Here is a 27,106-nt window from a genome sequence, read left to right on the forward strand (position 1 = left end):
AGCACATGCATTAAGCTTTGCTAATACAGCATGTCGCTTGTTGCAAAGCGGTCCCTTCTCCCGTGGTTTTATTCATGACCTCCTCAGCGATTAGTCAAGGTCAACTGGACTTTCATCACATAACTGTTGACTTTAAAAAATCTGAAGTCATGCAACCCCTAGTTGGTATAGTTTCTCTACTCTGAACAAGTAGCTAAATCTTCCTCATTTTACTTCTGTGTTTCAAACTGAATTCAGCGGTCTCTGTATAATTACATCAATGTTAGCATGTCTTATAATGATAATCAACCATATTGTCTTGCTATAAACCTTTTCATAACAGCCACCGCGTAAATTGAAGATTATACCACTTTTCTGGCCTGGCCAGAAGATATTTCTCATAAGAAATGAGAGCAGATGACTCATCAATTGCTTACAATACTCATAAGAGCTCTCAAATGTGAACAAAGGCACCCGAATTAAATGCCAGCCAATTGGTCAGTTCAAATTGAGGCCGGCTCTGAATCGTGAGCTGTGTTTTAAGTGAGCGCTGCCCACAGACTTCCACCAATCAGATGGTTTCTCCTCTATCAGAAACACAGGACAAATATCCAGTTGGCTCCTCAGTGAGATATTAAGTGCTCCAGAAATGGTAAGTAATGGTACAATAAGTGATCCATTTGGGATATTGCCAGCATACTTACATCAATCCAAACTCTCTCTCTCTCTCTCTCTCTCTCTCTCTCTCTCTCTCTCTCTCTCTCTCTCTCTCTCTCTCTCTCTCTCTCTCTCCCTCTCTCTCGCTCGCTCTCCATACCTTGTCTGACAGCCAGTGTGGTGGTGTAGACCAGGAACAGCAAGATGTAGTTGAGAAAGCTCTGAAACACAGGTGTGTTGGCGTGGAAGTCATCGGCCAGGTATTTACTGATGAGACCAATCCCACAGATCAGCAACGACAAGACCTGACCCAGCACCAGGGTCACCAACAGGTCCCTACAGAGGAGGCGAGAAAGGCAACAAAAAAAAAACAAAACAAACGTTATCATTCTTTGTGTGTGCGGTGAAGAAGAGGAATCGTTCCTGTGTAGGGCGGTATATCCAAAATGACGAGATCTGACACGGCAATGACACCATACCCAACGAAGAAGGGGGAGGGAGAGAGAGAGAGAGAGAGAGAGAGAGAGAGAGAGAGAGAGAGAGAGAGAGAGAGAGAGAGAGAGAGAGAGAGAGAGAGAGAGAGGGAGGGAGGGAGGAAGGAGATAGGGAGATTTAAAGGGCTGATTTGAAAACGAATAACAACAAAATAATAATAAAGCTGTATTCCTTAACAAGACCTGACCGGGTACCATAACCAAGAGAGGCACACGACAAAAATCAGTTCAGGGGGTCCTTAATTTGGATAATGGTACCTTTAACTCTCAGAGGCGTGTTTGATTTGTCTTGCACGATAAATAAAACAAGACAAACAAAACTGGCACATCACTTCCCAGAGATCATTGGGCTTCATTCAATCGTTTGTACATACAAATGTGTTCTTACACACCCATGGAATTCTTTTAGCCCTGAAATTTGTCTGACAGGCATCACAAAGCCTGCCGGTTAGTTGCAACGAGCAATCACCCAGGCTTGCAAAGACATCAGTGTCAGCCAACTGGCGTCTAAATTCAGGGGTTACCCAGGTTCTACACTGGCCTCTGAGACAAAGTTCAGGGCTAAAAAATTCCACGGGTGTGTAAGAACAAATTTGTATGTACGTGTGATTGATTAGAACCTGGGTAACCCCTGAATTTAGACACCGATTGCTAACATGGACGTCTTTGCAAGCCCGGGTGGCTGCTCGGTGCAAGAGGTAGACAATAGATGTTAGTGGGAGGGAGTTAATAATAACCATCAGGCTTTGCCTCTGCAGTCAGACAATTTTTAGGGCTAAAAAAATTCCATGGGTGTGCAAGAACAAATTTGTATGTATGAACGATTGATGAATGAGGCCCATTGATCCGTCAATATTTTTTATTTCCCAACAGGTTTGGAGGGAGGTGAGACGAAGGGAGCCATAAAATGAAAGACATTTACTGTATCGATTAAAATGCCTTCTCCTTTCTTGCAAAGACGGGAGCAGTTAGGACAGGAAATAAACGGTAGAGGAAGAGCATCGCTTCAAATATATACTACGCCTCACAATGCAAAATAACAGTAGCTGCAAAACAATACATCTGCTATTGAATATTTTTCTAAATTCTGACCTGTTTGGAGTTTTTTGCTCGAATTCCACTGATACAAGTAAAAAAAAATACAACACAATCAAAAAGAAAAGCAAAGAAAAGGGAGAATAATAAACTGTTTCCAGCACTATTCAAACGGAACAATAAAGATTTACAGGCTCTAAAAAACAAAACAAAACAAAAAAACACCCAAGAATATGACATAGATAAATAATGGGGCTTTAAGACATAATTTAGAGGATACATTTGAGATTATACAGTTTCAGCCGTCCTCTAACCTCTTCTCAAATCACCAAGCCTACAACCAGACGCCCTACACACCGACCCTACTCTGCTGCACGACCTCGATGGCTGCGGGCCATTTCTGAAAAGCAATTTTTTGGCAATCCTTCACCATTTATTAGAGTGGACAATAGAGAAACAAACAGAGGGGATGGGACGGAGGAAGAGGAGGGAAGACATGCAGCAAAGGATCTGGACCAGAACATTTAGGAGGGAGCCAACATGGTTTAAGACCAACTGGTAAACCACCAGCACACCCCTTACAACCAGTTAAGAGAGATATCAAAATCACACACACACACACACACACACACACACACACACACACACACACACACACACACACACACACACACACACACACACACAGATCATAATACAATGCCACACACACACACACACACACACACACACACACACACACACACACACACACACACACACACACACACACACAGATCATAATACAATGCCACACACACACACACACTCACACACACAGATCATAATACAATGCCACACACACACACACACACACACACACTCACACACACAGATCATAATACAATGCCACACACACACATACACACACACACACACACACACACACTCACACACACAGATCATAATACAATGCCACACACACACACAGATCATAACACAATACCACACACACACACACACACACACACACATACATACATACATAAGATCATAATACAATGTCACACACACACACACACACACACACAAAAGTCATAACACAATGCCCTCTCAAACACACGTGCACACACACGAGAGCATAACACAATGCCACACACACACATGCACACACACACAAACACAAAATCATAGCACAATGCCACACACACACACACACGAGCATAACACAATGCCCCCCCCACACGCGCGCGCGCACACACACACACAAACAAGACCATAAAACAATGCTACACACACACACAGGTTGTAGACGAGGCAGAGAACAGTTTCAGTGTGGACAAACAGCATCCTCTCTCCTCACTTAAACCAATGGGAAAGATTACTGACGTCGAGCATACCCAACGATCATCTCATTACCCATTCCTGCCCACTCGCTCCACTTTTATCTCCCCCCGAGCATCCACCACAAAGACTCGCTGGCAAAGAGCGAATGTGCAATTACAGTCGATCTCCTTACTCTTTCTCCACATTAATCAAGTAACTATTGTAAACTCGTTTTATCCTGTTTTTAGACTTATGCTGTCTCCACTCGGAGGGCAGCGCAGCGGCTTAGAGGCTAACATTGCAGTCCCACAGAAAAACACCCTGGGTGTAATTCAAGCACATCCCTATCTGCATAGATTTCATCCTTCCCACAGTCCAAAGATGTATACGTAAGATGAATGAGAGACTCTAAGTTGCAAGGAAGTATGATCTGGAGTGTGTTCATGCCATGTAATGGTTTGGCAACCTGCCCAGCGTTTCTCTCTGCTTTCAACCTGTGCTTGCAATGAGCGCGTACAGATCATCAATGAATGAATGAATGTCCTGGCTGATTAAACAGACTGTACAGGGGGGCTTCCGGGTAGCATAGCGGCCTATTCTGTTGCCTCCAGATTGGTCGGGCATCCCTACAGACACAATTGGTTGGGTCTGCGGGTGGGAAGCCGGATGTGGGTACGTGTTCTGGTCACTGCACCAGCGCCTCCTCTGGTCGGTCGGGGCGCCTGTTTGGGGGGGAGGGGGGAATAGCGTGATCCCCCCCACGCACTACATCCCCCTGGCGAAACTCCTCACTGTCAGGTGAAAAGCGGCGACTGGCGACTCCACATGTATCGGAGGAGACATGTGGTAGTCTGCAGCCCTCCCCGGATTGGCAGAGGGGGTGGAGCAGTGACCGGGATGGCTCAGAAAATAGGGTAATTGGCCAAGTACAATTGGGGAGAAAAGGGGGGGGGGAGACAGACTTTACTGAATTCACTGCCTCCTCGGTCATGCCACTCACAGCATACACATACATATACCATCCTGTATGCCAGTGTTTCCCAACCCAGTCCTCAAGGACCCCCTATCCTGCAGGTTTTCTTTGCAACCCTGAATAGGTACCTGTTTGTAGTTATTCAACCAATCAGCAATGAATTATGTCAGATTTTGCACACCTTGCATAATTAAGTGCTATGAGATGACTGGTTGAGTAAGTACAAGCAGCGCCACCTGCGCAGGGTTACAATGAAAACCTGCAGGATAGGGGGTCCTTAAGACTGGGTTGGGAAACACTGCTGTATGCCAACCGTCACTATAATTTATCTCTCCGTCTTCTCGTCAAGAAATTTACAAGCTATCTTATCTTTTATTGGGAACTGCAATTTCTTTTAGCTTACGGACTTACTGCAAAAATGTGTGCCTCTAAGTAATAATCAGCATCTACACAACTATATTGCACTCCAAGGCGATAAAGTTTAAAGCACCATGCAAACATACTGCAATCATTCTCTGCTGCCAGCAGGAATCAGGAACAATTTATTTAGCAGTCCTGTACAGAACCATTATCTATCTATGTTATTTTAAAGTATTACATGCACGCACACATACAAACACACACATATATATATAAAACGGAAAAATGTCTAACCAGTTCTTTGCTGTCTTCACAGCTGAAAATGTGAACGTTGCTATACTATCTTTTGCTATCTGTTATTACTGATCTTGCAGGCTGCACAGCCTGCGCAGGCTTGACAGACAGAATAAGATGACTGAAAATACGTGACTGCAAAGTCAAAATGCAGAGCAGTGATGAACTATTTGACTGTTTTGATTTAATCAGTGTGTATCAGGGTTGGCATATGCCATCTGCTGTAATTTGTTTTCTTAGATTTGTTCTATGTAAGCCGGATATCGGTTTTGGAGTGGTTCAGTTATATTTAGGTTTTGCCTGAATTTATAATCATGCGTTACATACCCGCCAACCACCAGCTTCTCCACAGGAGCTTTAATGATATTCATTCTGGCTGTGGTTGTTGTCACAAACTGTCAGCTGCCTACCCACCATAAAACCTCTCTCCTCCCTCTTTGTGACTGATCGGCTCACAAAAAAAGTGGCTGACGGCATACATGCTCCTTTGAAAAGTTCAACTTTTCACAACTTGAGAAAGCACGCAGCTCTGGCAAAAAAACAAAACAAAAGAGAAAACACAAGCAGCGCTTTCAGAGTGGCTGCTTTCCACCCACCTCGTGACCGCCCCACTTTGACTTTCATCTAAAATAAAGAAATTAAAAAAAGGTGCGGACAGTTTGAAAAGAAAAAGTGCATAGTGTTAACAAAGCCTCATAGAGACGTCAGGAAGTCAGCCAGTTCTGCTTTTTGGACGTGTTTACCCTCGTTCCTTCCAAGCATCGTAGCAGGTCAGTGTTGGTTAGGAAGTGCAATATTATTTACTTTGGTGCAATACTACATTCTACATACCTTAAAACTGCTGGTTTTATCATGGCTTACTTGTACCACACCCCTATTGTGTTATTATTGCTCATACTTGGATGCAGGACCGCCCCTAATTGGGGGGGTACTTTCTGGGGTCCAGCTGCTAGCCAGACAGGGGGCATGGAGGCCAGCAATAATCATGTTCATCCTAAATGTAAGCGGTGATAATGCCAGTACTTGCCATTGAGTGTGAACTGGCTAAACAGATGGACTGTAAAGGTATTATAATGGACTTTGCATCCAGTAAGACAAGGAAGATGGCTGTACATGAGGCAAAGATGAAGCCATAAGGTAAGAAATTGCTTTTTCTACTGAGAAATACAGTCACCGGCCACTTTATTATGCACACCTGTCCAACTGTTCGTTAACGCAAATTTCTAATCAGCCAATCACATGGCAGCAACTCAATGCATTTAGGCATGTAGACATGGTCAAGACGATCTGCTGCAGTTCAAACCGAGCATCAGAATGGGGACGAAAGGTGATTTAAGTGACTTTGAACGTGGCATGGTTGTTGGTGCCAGACGGGCTGGTCTGAGTATTTCAGAAACTGCTGATCTACTGGGATTTTCATGCACAACCATCTCTAGGGTTTACAGAGAATGGCCCGAAAAAGAGAAAATATCCAGTGAGCGGCAGTTCTGTGGGCGAAAATGCCTTGTTGATGCCAGAGGTCAGAGGAGAATGGCCAGACTGGTTCGAGCTGATAGAAAGGCAACAGTAACTCAAATAACCACTCATTACAACCGAGGTATGCAGAAGAGCATCTCTGAATGCACAACACGTCGAACCTTGAGGCAGATGGGCTACAGCAGCAGAAGACCACACCGGGTGCCACTCCTGTCAGCTAAGGACAGGAAACTGAGGCTACAATTCGCACAGGCTCACCAAAATTGGACAATAGAAGATTGGAAAAACGTTGCCTGGTCTGATGAGTCTCGATTTCTGCTGCGACATTCGGATGGTAGGGTCAGAATTTGTCATCAACAACATGAAAGCATGGATCCATCCTGCCTTGTATCAACGGTTCAGGCTGGTGGTGGTGGTGTAATGGTGTGGGGGATATTTTCTTGGCACACTTTGGGCCCCTTAGTACCAATTGAGCATCGTGTCAACGCCACAGCCTACCTGAGTATTGTTGCTGACCATGTCCATCCCTTTATGACCAATGTTCCCATCTTCTGATGGCTACTTCCAGCAGGATATCGCGCCATGTCATAAAGCTCGAATCATCTCAGACTGGTTTCTTGAACATGACAATGAGTTCACTGTACTCAAATGGCCTCCACAGTCACCAGATCTCAATCCAATAGAGCACCTTTGGGATGTGGTGGACCGGGAGATTCGCATCATGGATGTGCAGCCGACAAATCTGCAGCAACTGCGTGATGATATCATGTCAATATGGACCAAACTCTCTGAGGAATGTTTCCAATACCTTGTTGAATCTATGCCACGAAGGATTAAGGCAGTTCTGAAGGCAAAAGGGGGTCCAACCCGGTACAAGCAAGGTGTACCTAATAAAGTGGCCAGTGAGTGTATGTGGTGTAAGTGTAGCAGCTCTTTGTTGTCCTTGGTGTGTTTAAATGTGTGTGTGTGTGTGTGTGGGGGGGGGGGCGTTACTGAGTAAGTCTCTCAGCTCAGTAAGAGATAGAAAGCATGTGTTGATATGAGTAAAGCAAATTTTTCTTTTTTTTGGGGGGGGGGGGGCATTCAATGGACCTTGTCAGCGGCCCAGCCAGTTCTGTGGGTGGGCCTGCTTGGATGTGCGCTCATACTTTATACTTATTTCTTTATTTCTTTTACACTTGTATATTTGCCTTTCTACCTTTATAATTATTACAATTTTACTTTTTATACTTGTCATATTTAGTTTTTGATATCCAAATTTAAACTTCATTTAAGTCTCTCTTCTCTTGCAGTGTGTATGAGTATATACTATGTTACGTGTAACTGTGTGTAACGTTCCTCGTATGTGGATCATATTTGGCCAATAAGGGCGTCCAGGTAGCGTAGCGGTCTATGCCATTGCCTACCAACATGGGGATCTCCGGTTCAAATCCCCGTGTTACCTCCGGCTTGGTCGGGCATCTCTACAGACACAATTGGCCGTGTCTGCGGGTGGGAAGCCGGATGTGGGTATGTGTCCTGGTCGCTGCACTAGCGCCTCCTCTGGTCGGTCGGGGCACCTGTTCGGGGGGGGGGGACTGGGGGGAATAGCATGATCCTCCCACATGCTACGTCCCCCTGGCGAAACTCCTCACTGTCAGGTGAAAAGAAGCAGCTGGTGACTCCACATGTATTGCAGGAGGCATGTGGTAGTCTGCAGCCCTCCCTGGATCAGCAGAGGGGGTGGAGCAGCGACCGGGATGGGTGCAATTATAATTGGCCGGGTACAACTAGGGAGTAAAACGGGGGGGGGGGGGGGGGACTGACTTGACTTGACTAAATAGTCACTGGTCCACTTTCCCGCTCTTTGACTGGTGTCCCTTATCACTGTACTTAATCAACTTTCGATCAACGCTCTCTATGTCGACTGAGTTCCAACCTCACAACTTGGAGATTTTAAACATTAACTTAGACACATCATTGATTGACACCGATCATTATGTTGGTGTTACGACACTTGCATTTTCATTAGCCCTTACTGTATGTGAATTGCTGTACTGCTATTTCTGCACCACCGCCGCAAGGCCGGCTGCCAGCCCTTCCTTCCTCTCCATGCTCATCATCTCCCAGTGGCACAGTGGGCTAACAGGGGCTAATGAGAAGATTGGGTGGCAAATTAGTCTTCTGTTTGCTTATAGCTGCAAATAAACAGACAGATATATGAGAGAAGGGGGACCTACTGTTTTGCTATTTGCAGTCTCATTTTGTCCTCGTATCAATTCTTTTGATAGACTGAATTATATTCCATAATTGTTATAAGTGTAATGGATTTGTTCTTATGTCAACTACTTAAAAGTCTAAAAATTAGTTGCAAAGCAATTTGACATGATTTGACTGCAACGTTAATATTTTTTCACACATAGTATTAACTAAAAGTGATCACGCAAAAACTTTTCACATGAAAATACAATCTCAGACACACCATGCAGCTGTTTAGCTTGGCTTTATGTGCAAAGCCAACTCCTGTCTGTCAATAACACGCGCTCCCCTGTCAATAATCCCACTCCATACATGATAAACCGTGGCAAAGGAAGAAATGAGGATATTAAAAGATATTGCAAAGGACATCTTAACACGCCACTGCCCATACCATTGTGCAGTGGCGTGTTAAGAATGCAAATTGTGGTGGAGTCCCGAGTAACGTGCAACCTAATGGTTGAACAAGTGCTATGTCAAATGTTTGACATTTAAAGCAAACAGTGCTCACCATCACCAGACTCTCTTTTACTGATGGGTGTTTCAACTCTGTCTAGATTTGTCCAACATGTGTCTCCATCCATCCAGCCATTATCCAAACTGATCCTTACTCAGGGTCATGGGGATGCTGGAGCCTATCCCAGCAGTCATTGGGCGGCAGGCGGGGAGACACCCTGGACAGGTCACCAGTTCATCACAGGGCCGACACACACACACACACACACACACACACACACACACACACACACACACACACACACACACACACACACACACACACACACATTCACCCCCAGGGACAATTTATTACAGCCGATTCACCTGACCTACATGTCTTTGGACTGAGAGAGGAAACCGGAGCACCCGGCGGAAACCCACGCAGACACGGGGAGAACATGCAAACTCCACACAGAGGATGACCCGGGACAACCCCCAAGGTTGGACTACCCCAGGGCTCGAACCCGGGACCTTCTTGCTGTGAGGTGACCGCACTAACCACTGCGCCACCATGCCACCCCACCTAAACACCTGATGGTATTACCCCAAAAAATAAAAAATTGCTCCCACGCTCCCTATGCATTGCCATATTGCACTGCCTGTTGACGCCTATGTCCTATCAGACTTGAACCTAGTTTTTTGACACTTACTTGCGTTGTCACCCCTGACTAGATGCTTACTTATGTTGTATTAACTCTCAGACGTACGTCGTGTTGGACAAAAAGTGTCTGCTAAATGAGATTGTAAATTGTAATTGCAAATTTACAGAAGGGGCATCGGGGTCACTAAACGTGTTGGCAGTTTGACAGCTGTGGCTACTGTTGACTAGGTTAGTCATTAGGTTGGTGAAGAAGGTCAGCTTGGATTCTTCATTATGGCCCAACAACAGAGGATTGCCAACATGTGTCTGCGCCAAAAATAAAGACACGGAAGAAATAAATGAGTGACTCCTTGGATGTGCTAGCACTTAGCCGTATCTTCCTCTGGAACAACTCATGATTGAATGAGCGAGGCTTATCCTGATCATCTTGAACGACAAATAAATCCTCTGGAGTATGTGGTCCCAAATGTTTGATCTCCATCTTACCCTTGTATGACAAAACATCAGGGATAAGAGATCTTCTTAACTTTAAATCTGTTGTGTAGGGGCGTCTGGGTAGCACAGCGGTCTCTTACATTGCCTACCAATACGGGGATTGCCGGTTTGAATCCCCGTATTACCTCCGGCTTAGTTGGGCATCCCTATAGACATAATTGTGTTCTGGTTGCTGCACTGCGCCTGTTCGGGGGGGATCCTCCCATGCACTACGTCCCCCTGGCGAAACTCCTCACTGTCAGGGGAAAAGAAGCGGCTTGCAACTCCACACGTATTAGAGGAGACATGTGGTAGTCTGAAGCCCACCCCGGATCAGCAGAGGGGGTGGAGCAGCGACCAGGACGGCTCGGAAGAGTTGGGTAATTGACCAGATACAATTAGGGAGAAAAAGGGGGGGGATTCCCCCCCCAATAAAATTAAAGTTCTGTTGTGTAAGTCAGGCAAGGTCTGTTTGCAGTTTTACGACACTTGGCTCTTCTTTCATTTACCACAGTGGTTTCTAGGCATGACCTGTCAGTCATATTAAACAGTAGTAGCCCAAGAAGATGGGTGAAAGGGCCCAAGAAACCATTAGTGCCCTATCCGACCCCATCACTCACAGTTATTTCCTAATTTTATTTTCTAATTTTCTATTTTCTCTACTGGAGCAAAAGATTTTCTGCTCTGTCTCATAGTAACCACATGGCCGACTGTCAGACCGCTCCACCATATAAACCTACAGATACCATGCGAGACAAACCAAGAGAGCTTTTCAATCATGCCCTGCAGCACACAAGGTGGTACCTTTTTTATCAAGAAAAACGACTGCAGCAGCATTACGGATGTGACAGCTGAAAATTATTTTATCTACATCTCTATTTTTCCATTAATGGTGCTTTAACTTGACTATACCGTGCCTCTCTCGGTGACATTTCTGCCATTATCAGAAGTTTCGCACCACTGCTGCCCCCAAACAGCTACCGCCAGAGAGTAGGCAGGCATTTCAGATGGCTGAACGCTGACTGACACCTGTGAAATAAAAAAGGTAATATAAATCCCGAGATGGATGCTTAGCTATCGATTGGATGTGGGCCGGATGATGAAAAGAATGCAGGGGCATATATATAGGGGAATGAAAAGAGGGACAGAAACAGAAGGGGAGAAAGAGAATCTCCTTCTCTCAAGGACACGGAGTGAACTTGTAATTAACTGTCTTTGACAGGGATGGGAGAAGCTGAAAGATGGTACCGGAGTCTAGACATTACAAGAGCCTGTTGTTCAGTCAGACAGAGTAATAGCCAGCATATTCCATATTCTTCTTCCCCATGGTGAAAGCTCACTGAGGATTCTGTACATAGAGTTAGACGAAATATGTGTTAGGATGTGTAAACAAATGAATAGGATCATGCTTTAACAGGATGGCAGCCACATTAGTTTGGAGATAAAATGCAAAGGATAAAACAGTGTTATTAGTACCGTTCTAACGATCCATACCACCCACTACACCCATAGCACATTCTGACAACTGTATGCAATTACTGTATGCAATTACAATTAGTTGCCTTTAAGTTGAATGCTTCACAACCTGTACTGGATGGCGGGTTGGTTTTCTGTCTCAATGAATTTACCAACCACTGTTCTGCCGACGAGATTATCGAGTATAGATTACAGAGTATAGATTATGACGAATTGATGACTTAATTGATTATGGCTAATGACTATTGCAAACTGTTCTTTTCTCTAACATGTCTTTTCTCTCTCTGAATGATGTCTTCTCCTTTCTCTTTTTCTGTGTTTGAATGGTGTCATGTGAGTCTCTCTTGCATGCATGTGCAGTCGGTTCTTCTCCCAGGTCTCCATGGTGATGGTGGCCATCATTTGGATGCTGCCTGCCCTTCCACTCCTCACATAAGTTTTTCTTTTATTACATGATGATGCTGGTCGCGTGGCTTGGGTCCTGGACTGCTCCGTTGGCATGTGGACACTGCTTGGCATCCTGCGCATCATGTTCTTCATAAATTTTATGTCCATTATAATTCTGTTAACCTCTTTCAGTGTTGTATTATGTAAATTGCATGAACACAACATCCATTGCATGCTGTCCGTCTTGGGAGAGAGATCCCTCCCCTGTTGCTCTCCCTGAGGTTTCTTCCTATTTTTTCTCCCTGTTAAAGGGTTTTTTTAGGGAGTTGTTCCTTATCCGATGAGAGGGTCTAAGGACAGGATGTTGTGTTGCTGTTAAGCCCACTGAGGCAAATTTGTAATATTGGGCTATACAAATAAAATGGATTTTGATTTGATTTGATATGTGGCTGTTAATTGTCTTTGCAACCGTGTTCAACGTCCGGTGCACGGCACCAATCTACAGCCTCAGGAATTGGTGAAGGTAATCATGCAGTATGCCTCAGCTTTTGTTCGTAGAATAGATATTGAATCTGTGACCAGGGTTCAAATATTCGTCATGGGTCATATCTGTTCCTTCGCAATGTATGCAAGGTGCAAAAAATTTCACAACGCAGCTCTTTACCACAGTGAGGCTCTATTTGATGTGTCACTTTTGCAGGAGCATTGCACTAACGCTGAGAAGAACATTTTTTTTCAAGCGGGAAGAGAAAAATGGAATAAAAAGGGGAGAGAAGATGTGTACGTGTACAGAGAGGATGTAGAGGTAAGGAGGTAGGATGGAGGATAGCTGTGAGGAGGAGAGACAGATACACAGCAGAGAGGGAGAAAGAAAGCAAGAAAGACCAGAAGATAAGGCTTTCAGACAAAATGCAAGGATGAAAATCAGTCAGGAGCTTTGAACATTTTCAAACGCAACCCTCTGTCCTCACTGACATTATATATATATATATATATATATATATACACACACACACACACACACACACACACACACACACATACTTGTTGACTTGGCAAGACTGAGTTGAATGTGAAAAATAATTTCTATACAGTCTATGAAACGCTTTCTAAATGTGCAGCCTTCACTATTATAAATGCATTTTGCAATCATTGCATTTATGTGCGAGGGAAACAATGAGTGATTAGCAGAGGCTTTGATGTGATTGGGGTCATCTCTAGAGACAGAGACAGGGTAAGTGTGTAATATGGATAAGTCTTTCCTTCATTCTCATTCACATTGTTAAGTGATTCCAGGCTAGCAGCATAGCTGGAAAAATCCCAAATGTAGAGCGAAGGCAGGGTTAGACCATTTCTTACCACTCTGATCTGCTAACCTCAGAGTAGATAGATAGTTAATGGATAACTAGACTAATGGATTACTACTGTACCTACCCTGAGTTTTGTCTGCCTTTGTATCTCTGTCAATAGTCAAGTTCCAGTCCAATGTCAAGTGAATTTTAAAGGTTTAATCAGTAGGATTTTCCTAAAAATTAATGTATAGACTTATACAAAAGTAATCCCTTTCAATCATCACTTATGACCCACTAGACGTGTGTGGCGGTGTCTGTATCTGCACAGACGCTGTCCTCTGCCTGTATTTTCTTGTTTTGCTGTGTACGGGATGCTTCTAGGCATTAACCTTTGGACAGCGGGACTCTATAAAAACGTAGCGACAAGGTGCTGGATCCGGATCGTAAGCATGCATCCAAGAGGTAGCTAAAACAATGGCGGGCACAGCGCTGAAAAGACGCAAATATAGCAAGGCGAAACGCCAAGCGGACAGAGCTCGTTCCAAAACGAGAGTGAATCTGGAGTTGGCTTGCACCCACTGGTGAGCACTGAAGGGGAGGATGGGAATGAAGAATGGCGCGGAGTTGGCCTGTACACAGGGTGAGTTCTGGCAACTAGGGTCAGGGGGCGGGGCGTGGCCGGGCGCGTGCTTCTGGTTTTGTTTAGCCGAGGGGGAGGAGTCAATTTTGAACGTTGTGTTTACAAACCGCAACTGAAAAATCCTACTCAATCTACCTTTAAGTGAAAGAACTTGACGAATCAGATGCATTTCTTTAGTTTGATTTTCCCCCCTTTTTTTCTCCCCAGTTGTACTTGGTCAATTACCATATTTTCTGAGCCGACCCGCTCACTGCTTCAACCCCTCTGCTGATCCGGGGAGGGCTGCAGATTACCATGGCTCCTCCGATACACGTGGAGTCGCCAGCCGCTTCTTTTCACCTGACAGTGAGGAGTTTTGCCAGGGGGGCGTAGCGTGTAGGAGGATCACGCTATCCCCCCCCAACAGACGCTCCGACCGACCAGAGGAGGCGCTAGTGCAGCGACCAGGACACATACCCACATCCGGCTTCCTAACCAAAGACACTGGCAATGTCTTTCTGTAGGGACGCCTGACCAAGCCGGAGGTAACGCGGGGATTCGAACCGGCAATCCCCGTGTTGGTAGGCAACAAAATAGACCGCTGATAGTTTGAAGCATTTAAAATTCGCCCTGTGCACCAGGCTATGTCATTAGACATTCAAGAAAAATGACTGGAAAAAGGGCGATTTGATTTATTTTCCATTGGAGAAATAAATTGTATTTTGTTCTTTTTTTCCCTTGTTCTCATTAATTTACTTCATTATCTTTTAAAGCTTTTCCCAGACTATTTCCCAATTTTTTGTCTTTTCTACTTTTTCTCATTTCAAATGCATTGCAGTGCATTTTTGTAAAATCCATCCATCCATCCATTATCCAAGCTGCTTATCCTGCTCTCAGGGTTGCGGGGATGCTGGAGCCTATCCCAGCAGCGGGTGGCAGGCGGGGAGACACCCTGGACAGGCCGCCAGGCCATCACAGGGCCATGCACTGTATAAATAAATTTTGACTGACTGAACCATAATGCTGACTTCCACGGGCATCGCTTGGCCCTAAAATGAGGTTCAAAAGCTCAGCCTTTCAAAAGTTAAACTTCAAAATGGCACTTAGTACCCCTTTTTTTTAATCTTGCAGACCAGCTGGACAGTGTCTTCTCTCATCTGCCTTGCTGACCAGCATTCAGTCCCATATCTCTGTGCAGAAATTGTTTCATTTCACTTACCCTTTCTTGGGCCTGTCAGACATCCTGTAACCACATTAATTTTTATCAGTGGGTGTGTGTGTATGTTTCCATGAGTCTGTCCATTCAGTTAGCTTTCCAGCTGTTCCAAGATAAATCCATGACATTGAAATTAGAAGGGTCTGTAGAACACATCTACGACGTTGTGCTAAAAAGCCCTGCTGTATGTATTGGATGTGACAATCCTCTACCTTGTTATGCCCTTTTTCTTGCCGATGAATTTCATTTTTTTATTATTATTTTGATATACTCTATTGATCCCTGAAGGGAAATTCTTCTCTGCATATAACCCATCCTAGCTGTGTAGCTAGGAGCAGTGGGGCAGCTGCTGTGAAGCACCCGGGGACCAACTCCAGTTCGTCTTGGCTCGGTCAAGGGCACAGACAGGAGTATTAACCCTAACATGCATGTCTTTTTTTCCATGGTGGGGGAAACCAGAGGACCCGGAGAAAACCCACCGCAGACAGGGGAAGAACATGCAAACGCCACACAGAGGACGACTTGGGATGACCCCACACAGAGGATGACTTGGGATGACCCCCCCCCCCCCCCAAGGTCCCAGGACCTTCTTGCTGTGAGGCGACGGCACTAAACACCGCGCCACTGTGCTGCCCAAACTATCAACCGGTGGATAGTCTGATTTTTCCTGGATACAACAGGCCTCCCTGATGAACTTCCAGGGTTCAAGTTAGCAAAGTTCTGCATGCAACTCAGTCCAGCAGTAAGGAGGTTCACGCTGAAAGGAAGCTTTCACTGTTCCTCATCTTACGCACGTGTAATCGGTACTGATAAGTAATGTAGTCAACTGAAGCAATAAAATCCTGTACACTAAATTGATGGAGAAATTGGTGTTCTCTTGCTAACGGAGTCTTTCCCACAGTGCCTACATGTACAAGAATGCATTGCGCAGAAGCTTCAGCATTGTTTATAAAATCCTTTGCACTAGTGTTGTGTGACATCACTTACATCATTGGAAACGTAGCTTAGATGAGAGAATGAGAATGTTTTTTTAACAGCATGTTTAGAGTAGATTAGAGAATTAAAAACCTTGCCGGGTATGGCTGGGCAAAATGGACAAAATCAAATATCACGATATCTTTGATCCAATACCTTGATATCGATATTATGACGATATTGTAGGGATGACTACTGGTGCTTCCATAAGATATTTACATACAAGAGATTTTGGAAAAACAAGTCAATTTTATTTGTATAGCCCATTATCACAAATTGCAAATTTGCCTCAGTGGGCTTATTAAGTTTGTACCTGTTCCAACTCCTCACCTCTGGTAGGCGCTACAGAGCACTACACCCCAAAACAACCAGATATAAAATGTTTCATTCCGCAGGCTGTCATTCAAATGAACACTTAACACTAAACAAACAAATAAACAGTCATTAGTAATGTGGATGTGATAACCAAGTAGGTATAAATAAATAGAAGAGCTACAACAGTCTAACAAGTTCAGAAAATTACATCCCTTTACAGTAAACCAGGAAAAGACAACGCTTATACCATATCGCAATACGATATCCAAAATCCCAAACGATATCTAGTCTTATATCTCGATATCAATATTACCGCTCTGCTCTACTGCCAGGCTGTGGTTTTTTCTGTCCCCAACTGACATCGAGATATGTCACTTTGGCATACTGTGAAAGTGTATCAATGCTGCCCCAGAGATGCAGACACCATCGGGAACACCTGCAGGTGTTTTTTTCCATGTGCTATCCCTGTCACAGATAGACAGTGATAAGGTTGAATTTTGACACATTTTTTTCCTTTAAGTAAGCAGGTTAAAGCTTCCTCTGAGCTACTTTGCTTGCAAAAGGTATTAAATTGGAGCATTATGACTGGTTAATGGACTAAGTGTTAAGCAGTGCTGTGCTTTACATCTATCTATGAAAATCATCCATCTTTGCATCTATAAAACGGAGCTAATGAGACCCAGGTTGGGAAAATGGAGCAATCTTTTACAGGCACTATGTAAACCATAATTGCTTCACAGAAACTAACAGCACATGGACAGAGAGACAGAGGGCGAGTGAGTGGCACAAAAACAAAACAGAGTCCTTGAAGAAGGCAGCTAATAAGCTAAAAGACAAGTGACAGACGGAAAAAGTCGGCGAGGAAAAAAAATTGTCTGAAAAAAAATTCCATGAGAGGAGGGGGAAGAGAGAACTATCCGCTACTCTTTTCTTCTCCACCAATAAGGCTTGTCCCATGCTAGCCCGCTCCCAAACTATCAAGCTGTGAATTATTCAGCGCTGCTCCGAGGGGTCATGAATGCAGGAAGTCTCTTTCTGTCACACATACAAAGACATCGGCTTGTGCACAAGAGGTTTATTCTTTGGGGCCCGATGCGGGGTCCCTTAGCCTTGTTCTTTATATGAACAGAAAAACATGAATGACTCCAGCTAATTTTCTTCTCCACAGTCATTTCTTTCTACCTGTAGCTTGTGCATTAGTCCCTGACCTTATCTGAATATATTTTCCTCTATTTTTTGTCTTGCTTTTCTTACAGTTCTGCTTTTGAGAGCTACCTGGAAGTCTGTAGGCTACTGTTTAAAAGGTGGAGGAAGATATTCCCACTTAAAAATGTACAGTGTTATTTATTATGTCTATTTGTTTTTGCAGGTCATAATCAGTGTCATCTTAATACTGACAATTGCATAGACAGACAAATCGCTAGTAGGAATGTTTGGGTTATTGAGTGCAAAAGTGGGATTTGTAATTGGGTAAATTACACCCACTAACTTTCAGCATAAGACAATAGCACACCTGGTTAGTGGCAGCATCATGACTAAAGATAACATTTCCCCAAAAAATAAACATTTCAGAACCATGATATCTCTGTCAATGTTAATACATTGAGAAACTATCGGAAACCCAACACTTCCCTTGAGCTGCATACTGGTAAGGCAGCTTGGAGCCTACTCTAAACCAGTTTGCAGAATATACAAAGACACATGCCTGATATCTATGACCTGGAGAATCTGAAAAATGGATTGATGATGACACTGTCGCACTTAAATGTGGGGTTTCAATCTGTGATAAATGAAGCCGTGATTGAAGATGGGGTCACAAGAGGAAAATAACTAGGAGTGTCCCATCCGGATAACAAGGACCAGCTGTACCTAATTAATCTCTCCATAGACTTTGTGTGTGTGTGCGCGCTTCAATAGCTGCATGGATACGAGCCAACGGACTGAGGATGACCGTCACACATCTTAAAGGTATAATGAGTAGGAAAAATCAATGTAGCCTATAGGCTCATACAAAAAGAATCCCTCTCAGTCATCAATTATGACCCAATAGACGTGTGTGTCAGTGTCTGTATCTGCAGCGACCATTCTCTACCTGTATTTTCATGTTTTTCTTATTTTGCTGTGTAAAGGACGTTTCTGGGTGTTAACCATTGGGCAGCAGGACTCTAAAAACATAGTGAACAAGTGCCAGATCGAGATCATAAGCACACATCCAAGAGGAAGCTACGACAATGGCGGACACAGCTCCAAAAAAGACGCAAATATAGTGAGGCTTAATGCCAAGTGGACAAAGCTCATTCTAAAATGAGAGTGAATCTGGGTTTGGCTTTCACCTGCTGGTGAGCACTGAAGGAAAGGATGGGGATGAAGAGCGACGTGGAGTTGGCCTGTACACTGGGATGTGTCCTGGCATCCTGGCATCTGCGATCAGGGGACGTGTCCTTCTGGTGTCGCTGAACTGGGGGGGGGGGGGGGGGCAACTTTGAATGTTGCGTTTATCCCTCCATCCATCCATTATCCAAACCGCTTATCCTGCTCTCTGGGTTGCGGGGATGCTGGAGCCTATCCCAGCAGTCATTGGGTGACAGGCGGGGAGACACCCTGGACAGGCCACAAGGTCATCAAAGGGCCAACCTATATAGGGCCAATGCATATATATATATACATATATATATACATATATATATATACACATATATACATATATATGGAGTTGGTCCCCCCTTTCCCGCTATAACAGCGTCCACTCTTTTGAGACGGCTTTCCACAAGATTTTGTGTCTGTGGGAATTTTTGCCTATTCATCCAGAAGAACATTTGTGAGGTCAGGCGCTGATGTTGGACGAGAAGACCTGGCTCGCAATCTCTATTCTAGTTCATCCCAAAGGTGTTCAATGGGGTTGAGGTCAGGGCTTTGTGCAGGCCAGTCAAGTTCTCTCACACCAAACTCACCCAACCATGTCTTAATGGACCTTGCTTTGTGCACTGGGGCACAGTCATGCTGGAACAGAAAAGGGCCCTCCCCAAACTGTTCCCACAAAGTCGGAAGCATAAAATTGTCCAAAATGTCTTGGTATGCTGAAGCATTAAGATTTCCCTTCACTGGAACTAAGGGGCCTAGCCCAACCCCTGAAAAACAACCCCATACCATTATCCCTCCCCATCAAACTTTACAGTTGGCACAATGCAGTCAGGCAGGTAACATTCTCCTGGCATCTGCCAAACCCAGACTCGTCCATCAGACTGCCAGACAGAGAAGCGTGATTCGTCACTCCACAGAACACGTTTCCACTGCTCCAGAGTCCAGTGGCAGTGTGCTTTACACCACTCCATTCGACGCTTGGCATTGTGCTTGGTGATGTAAGGCTTACCTGCAGCTGCTCGGCCATGGAAACCCATTCCATGAAGCTCCCAGCGCACAGTATGTTAACGCCAAAGGAAGTTTGGGGAAGGGAGAGGTGGACATTGTGCACGTGATGTGCATGACGAGGCAGTCCTCGTCCTTTCCCAAGTAGCTTTATTGACAGTTGATAATTGCTTATAGCATGAAACAGGCTTGTACTGTCTCATAAAGAATTTACTTGACTCACTGGATTTTATATATATACAGTGCATCCGGAAAGTATTCACACCCCTTCACTTTCCCCACATTTTGTTATGTTACAGCCTTATTCCAAAATGGATTAAATTCCTTTTTTTTCCTTCATCAATCTACACACGATACCCCATAATGACAAAGTGAAAAAGGTTTTGTAGAAATTTTTGTAAGTTTATTAAAAATAAAAAAACTGAAATATTGCATGTACATAAGTATTCACACCCTTTGCTATGACACTCAAAATTGAGCTCAGGTTCATCCTGTTTCCATTGATCATCCTTGAGATGTTTCTACATCTTGATTGGAGTCCACCTCTAGTAAATTCAATTGATTAGACATGATTTGGAAAGGCACACACCTGTCTATATAAGGTCCCACTGTTGACAGTGCATGTCAGAGCAGAAACCAAGCCATGAAGTCAAAGGAATTGTCTGTGGACCTCCGAGACAGGATTGTATCGAGGCACAGATCTGGAGAAGGGTAAAAAAAAAATTTCTACAGCTTTGAAGGTCCCAAAGAGCACAGTGGTCTCCATCATTCCTAAATGGAAGAAGTTTGGATCCACCAGGACTCTTCCTAGAGCTGGCCACCCAGCCAAACTGAGCAATCGGGGGAGAAGGGCCTTGGTCAGGGAGGTGACCAAGAACCCGATGGTCACTCTGACAGAGCTCCAGCGTTCCTCTGTGGAGATGGGAGAACCTTCCAGAAAGACAACCATCTCTGCAGCACTCCACCAATCAGGCCTTTATGGTAGAGTGACCAGACAGAAGCCTCTGCTCAGTAAAAGGCACATGACAGCCCGCTTGCAGTTTGCCAGAAAGCACCTAAAGGACTCTCAGACCATGAGAAACAAGATTCTCTGGTCTGATGAAACCAAGATTGAACTCTTTGGCCTGAATGCCAAACGTCACGTCTGGAGGAAACCAGGCACCTCTCATCACCTTGCTAATACCATCCCTACAGTGAAACATGGTGGTGACGGCATCATGCTGTGGGGATGTTTTTCAGCGGCAGGAACTGGGAGACTAGTCAGGATCGAGGGAAAGATGAATGGAGCAAAGTACAGACAGGTCCTTGATGAAAACCTGCTCCAGAGCGCTCAGTACCTCAGACTGGGACGAAGGTTTACCTTTCAACACGACATCGATCCTAAGCACAGAGCCAAGACAACGAAGGAGTGGCTTCGGGACAAGTTTGTGAATGTCCTTGAGTGGCCCAGCCAGAGCCCAGACTTGAACCCCATTGAACATCTCTGGAAAGACCTGAAAATAGCTGTGCAGCGACGCTCCCCATCTAACCTTACAGAGCTTGAGAGGATCTGCAAAGAAGAATGGGAGAAATACCCCAAATATAGGTGTGCCAAGCTTGTAGCTTCATACCCAAGAAGACATGAGGCTGTAATCGCTGCCAAGGGTGCCTCAACCAAGTACTGAGTAAAGGGTGTGAATACCTATGTACATGCAATATTTAAATTTTTCATTTTTAATAAATTTGCAAAAATTTCTACAAAACCTTTTTCACTTTGTCATTATGGGGTATTGTATGTAGATTGATGAGAAAAAAAGGAATTTAATCCATTTTGGAATAAGGCTGTAACATAACAAAACTTGGGGAAAGTGGAGGGGTGTGAATACTTTCCGGATGCACTGTATATAATCCAACTAACTCAAACGTCGAACCACAAATCCTATTCATTCGTTCTACCTTTAATAATGTAAACAGCAAGCCTGAAGGGACATCTGTTTTCACCATATACCATTGAACTTAGCTTTGAAAGGGGGGGCCTTATTTACAGACGGTGGACTCATCACCAAAGGTGGAAATTTATTTCAGCACCAATGGTTTGAAGACTCCGCTTGCTTTATATTTCGTCAGTGCCAAATATAAACATGGGTGCTTTTCTTTGAATAAAATTGCACATTGTGAGAAGATGCAGCTGAAAACTGGTTAAGCTGAGAGGCAAGAGAGAGCAGATTTATTAAATGCCACGCCACTATAACATGAACGTCCCTCCAGCCAAGGATTGAGTCCTGCCAGAGCTTTCTGGCCTGTGTCTCCCCAAACCATTTCCCCACAAACATAAATTGGGATAACATGAGCGTCTGATGATTTGGACATTCAAAGTCAGTGACTCCTTATAGCCAGGGTAGGAAACTTTTCCCGTGTTACTTGTGAAAAGTGTCATATATCTCCTAACAGCTGTGATTAATTCAAATAGTGTGAGAGAACATCAAACCTCCGTGTTTAACCCTGTGTTCAGGGATCTCAAAATTTCTGTTCCTGGTAGGCCTCAACTCAACCAATCAGGGGAGCTTTCTGTAACGGGGCAGTCCTTCTGTCCAATCATTCGCGTGCACAGCTTTTTTCTGCAAATGCCTCTTGTCACTATGCAGGAATGCTTCACAACATGAATGTTGATATAACTAAGAGTTTCAATTAAAAACACAATGTTGACACGCATAGATTAACAACTGTGATACATTTTACTATCTTCCTGGCATTAATACAGATCTCGAACAGAGCTCGTCACACAAGGTGCCGCCGGTGTTATAGATTTTTCTGACTCCCCTTGGCGTGAGCTGGTTACGGGAGTTAGGGGTTAGGGTTGGCCTAACCTAACCTTGCCCCAAGTTAAGGGGAGTCAGATTCTGTGGGGGAGTCGGAAAATTCTGTAACAATGATGCTTTGGAAATAGTGATCTTTACTTAAATACTTCACCTGTAAGTAAGACTGTGCTTCACAACAACAATGTAGGTATAACTAAGAGATTAGTTTAAAAAAAAAATTTTTCACGCACAGATTATCACCGACAACGCGAATTTTGCCCGTTACAATGGGCAAACCCGCATGTAGCTGGTTTGGAAGGCAGTGTGACGGGAGGGAAGGAAGAAACAGAGTGGTGGTGGGGTTGGCGGGGTATTCTGTCAAAATTTCTCATTTCTCCAAAGTTGCCTATCCCAGCTTTCAGATTAGTTCCTGCAGAAGAGGATTATGCATTCTTGCCTAGCTGCGGCGGCGATTTAAATTTCACTTTGTGAACGTGAATCAACTCATTCACATTGAGTACCAAAAAAAAAAAGAAGCAACTATTTAGCAAAAAAAAAAAATTACCCTGGTTTTTCACAGCTGATGATATGGTTGCAGGTTGTTGCAGGGGAATAGATCGCCGGCCTACCAGCAGGACTGCCTTGTCTTCACATCATGCAAGGTGCAAGGTAGCAATGGCTGGTTATTAAGGCACTTCTTTACTTGAAACAGATCATTCCTGTCCCTTTAGAAAGACAGCGATATTCGGTTTATTAGGACTTTCAGGGATTGATTTCCGTGTCCCTGCGGTGCAGCAAAGGCAGCCTGAAGTAGAAGATTCCTGCCAGGCCTCCTTTCATCTGAGCAGTGAGAAGAAATAGGAGAGAGGTGGAGGAGGAGAGGAGGAACCATGAAAGACAGAACAAAGGGACGGAGGAAAGTAAGAGGGCTGCTTTGGTGGGAGAAGGAATGGAGGGGGGAGGGGAAAGGAGGGACAGGAGGAAAAAGACAGCTGTCAGGTCTTTGGTGTCAACTCCCAGCATGCATTTTGAAATCACTCTGAGAGGATGATCCGGGTTTTTTAATTAACCTGGGGGTACTGTATGTTAACTGCCCCCTCTCTCGCTTGCCTTCTTTTTTTCCCTCCTTTTTCCAAATGCTCACATCCTATTCTGAGCTCATTCTATTTCTATAACCGACGCTCTAATTTCTTTCCCTCTCACCTTCTTCCTTGCATTATTTTTAATCACTCCATTTCACTTGCCGGCATCACACCTCTCTCAACACGTTCACTTCTCCTCCATGGCCTCCTCCTATGATGCTCTCTCTCCCTCTCTCTCTAATCTTTCATTCCAGTAGGTTGTGAGGTGCATCAGTACACAGTCCAGGTGAGATAACTGACCCCCCCCCCATCCTCCATTTCAACCCCTTTGTATCCTTTCATCCTCCTCTCACGACGCACCTCCGTACATGTCTTTATCTTTTCTCCTCTATGCCTCCATATCCAGCCTTTTTCTCTCCTTGTCTGCCTGTAAAGGGAAGTGTGCTGTGAGGAGGCAAGTCCCCAAGGCATTGTTTTCATAGTACCTCAGCCGTCTTAATATAGCGCCCGAACATTAAGCACACATGAACAGCACCAGAATAATATGCTGATTCAAATGCAGCCACCGACGGGTAACAAAAAAAAGAGAAAGTGTTTGGCAGTATTTTGTTTAGTAAGAGCAGAAGAGATTGAAACTGAAGGAGATTTGGTAAGATGAAAGTACTTGAAAATGTTAACTCAACTACAACCTCCATGACATTTGTTGTTCCCAGCTGTCTCGCGGAGAAAAGAAGCGATGAGCAGGTGAACATGACGGTTTCGCTAACATCAAATAATTTTACATGATCCGACTTGCTTGCCTTAAAGCATCAGCGCAACCCTCGCCATCGTCAAAACACACATTTCTACGGAAGGTGTAGCCTGTTTCAACTTGTGATGTTTAACAAGACGACAGCACGAATGCCGTAAATCTTACAAAAATAGAATTATAAATGAATCTCATCTCTCACTTGACATTTTTTTTCAAGGGTATTTATTTTTCTCTTTATCCAATCTACATTGGTTTACCTCTTTCCACCATTGCAACTTGACGGCTGGACGCAGAGGTTTCACAGTTCACACAAAACTACTTCAAACAGAATTCTCGATGTTTTGAACCATCAGTTCAAACAGCAAACGAAAAGCCAAACTTGGTACTGTCTGGCCCCTAAGCGAAAGCTATTGCCAGCCCACACAGAAGAGTTTTAATGCGAGTGAAATCCGTCAATCCAGTTTTCTCAAACTTTTTGGCTAGTGAACCATAGAAATTCAGTGATTCCTAACTGCAGCCCTATGATTGGCTGATATCATCCATCCATTATCCGAACCGCTCATCCTGCTCTCAATTGAGCGGCAGGCGGGGAGACACCCTGGACAGGCCACCAGTCCATCACAGGGCCGATATCAGACAATTGTAAACTCGTTACATCCCATTTTCATCCTAAATCTGACACTGCCTCCACGCTAACCGATTTCCGTGGGGGGAGGGGGACTCGATTCTCCCTCACCAATCATTTGAGATCAACGTGTCCAACTGAATCTGACGTCATTTTAAGTCGATGCTGGTGCGTAGCCATGCCAACATACTGGTTTTGCCGGGGTTTTAAGAGAGGGAAAGTGTCTGTGAATGTTCTCATTCATCCAGGTCATGGTTATCCAAAGGAGTTGAATCAAGTGCAACTGGACTTGGTATATATCCGTGAGGACGTTTCGCCTCTCATCCAAGAGGCTTCCTCAGTTCGTGCCATTCTGACTAGACCAAGCTAGTCTGACTGGCTGGTGATGGTCCATTTCATTATTTTAGGGCTGAAGGAGAAATCTGACCAACTACTCCAGCAAATAACATCCCACTTGCCTGGTGCAGTCTTGGAGAGGATCACTGATTTCACCAAGAAAGCCCAACTATCTCAACACCACAAAACCAAAGAAAGGCAGACAAGGAAGTTTCAAAACTTACAGCGATGAACCAACAACACTAGCCAAGCAGACTTACCTGGAGACTAAAGACAGAACATCCGACACAAAACGGAACGCAGAACAGATGGATCAAGAATCTGTCGGACAAGGTACTTTCCCAATCAGAGAAGGAGGTCTTAGCCAAAGGACTGAACTTCGCCATGGCACCCAAACAACTACCTATAGTTGACCTCATCACATCCACAGAATCAGCCATAAGGAAAAACAAGCTAACGGAAACTGAGGCGGAACAGCTTAGGTTAAAGGTATCAGCAGCTCTGTCCAATGCGAAACTCCCTCCTTCCAACCTAACCATGGAGGAAAGGAAAACCGTGAAAGCCCTGAGCAAGGATGAAAACATCACTATCCTTCCAGCAGATAAGGGGAGATGCACGGTTATCCTCAACACAACAGACTACCACGCCAAGATCACGTCAATATTCAGTGACACCGACACCTATGAACCTCTGAGACGCGATCCTACTAGTGGTTACAAGAGGAGAATAATAGAGTACCTACAGTAACTACAGAACGGAGGAACCATTGATCGGATACAATACCACAGTCTCTACCCACAAGATAACATTCCATGCATATATGGACTCCCTAAGATCCATAAAGATGGAATCCCCTCAGGCACATTGTCAGCAGTAGGCTTGCAACGGTTTTCGGTTTAAAACCGAACCGTACGGTCCACCCTGTACGGTTCAATCCGCCCTTACGGACCGTGGGTTTTCGGTTTTGCAGTTAAAATGTGCGTGAATAGTTGACAAGCGTTTCTTACTGCCGGAGAATGGATTTTTCACTGTGTGCCTGTGTGCAGGCAGGCTGAGACAGCCTGCTGCAGAAAACTCCGCCCCACGAGTCAATATCCAATCACTGTTAGCCCCCCACCCCCCAATCACTGTTAGCCCCCCACCCCCCTTCTAACTGGAGCCGACAGTCGAGTTGAAAAGACGGCGGTAGCTCGCAGAAGCAGAAAAAAAAGGTCATGGCGAGTGGAGGAGTAGAGAGAGAAAAGTTTGAAGAAGCACCGTCTTCATACAAATCTGGGGACATTTCGGGTTTGCTGTTGAATACAACGATGAAGGACAGAAATAACACTGTGTGCTGCAAGCATTGCTTGACCCATGTCCCGTACTACGCAAGTGGAAACACTTCCAATATGAGCCGGCATCTCCGCCGTCACCTCCCAGATGTCTCGCTCTCTGGAAGCAGGACAGACGCACGGGTAACCGCGCCAGTGAACAAAACAACCGTCTATGGGAGATGCTTTCCAACAAAC

General features: G+C 44.6%; 1 protein-coding gene across 1 annotated transcript in view; it reads right to left on the bottom strand.

Moving 5' to 3' along the window:
- The window catches only part of slc35f1 (solute carrier family 35 member F1), a 104,730-nt gene that overhangs the window by 56,634 nt on the left and 20,990 nt on the right, over positions 1 to 27,106 (bottom strand). The window contains exon 2 of the mRNA XM_056294922.1: positions 797 to 972. Within this exon, the coding sequence (XP_056150897.1) occupies positions 797 to 972 (176 nt within the window). The remainder of the gene's footprint in view (positions 1 to 796; positions 973 to 27,106) is intronic.

Source organism: Lampris incognitus, chromosome 15 (genome assembly GCF_029633865.1).
Source record: "Lampris incognitus isolate fLamInc1 chromosome 15, fLamInc1.hap2, whole genome shotgun sequence".
Taxonomy (NCBI): Eukaryota; Metazoa; Chordata; class Actinopteri; order Lampriformes; family Lampridae; genus Lampris; species Lampris incognitus.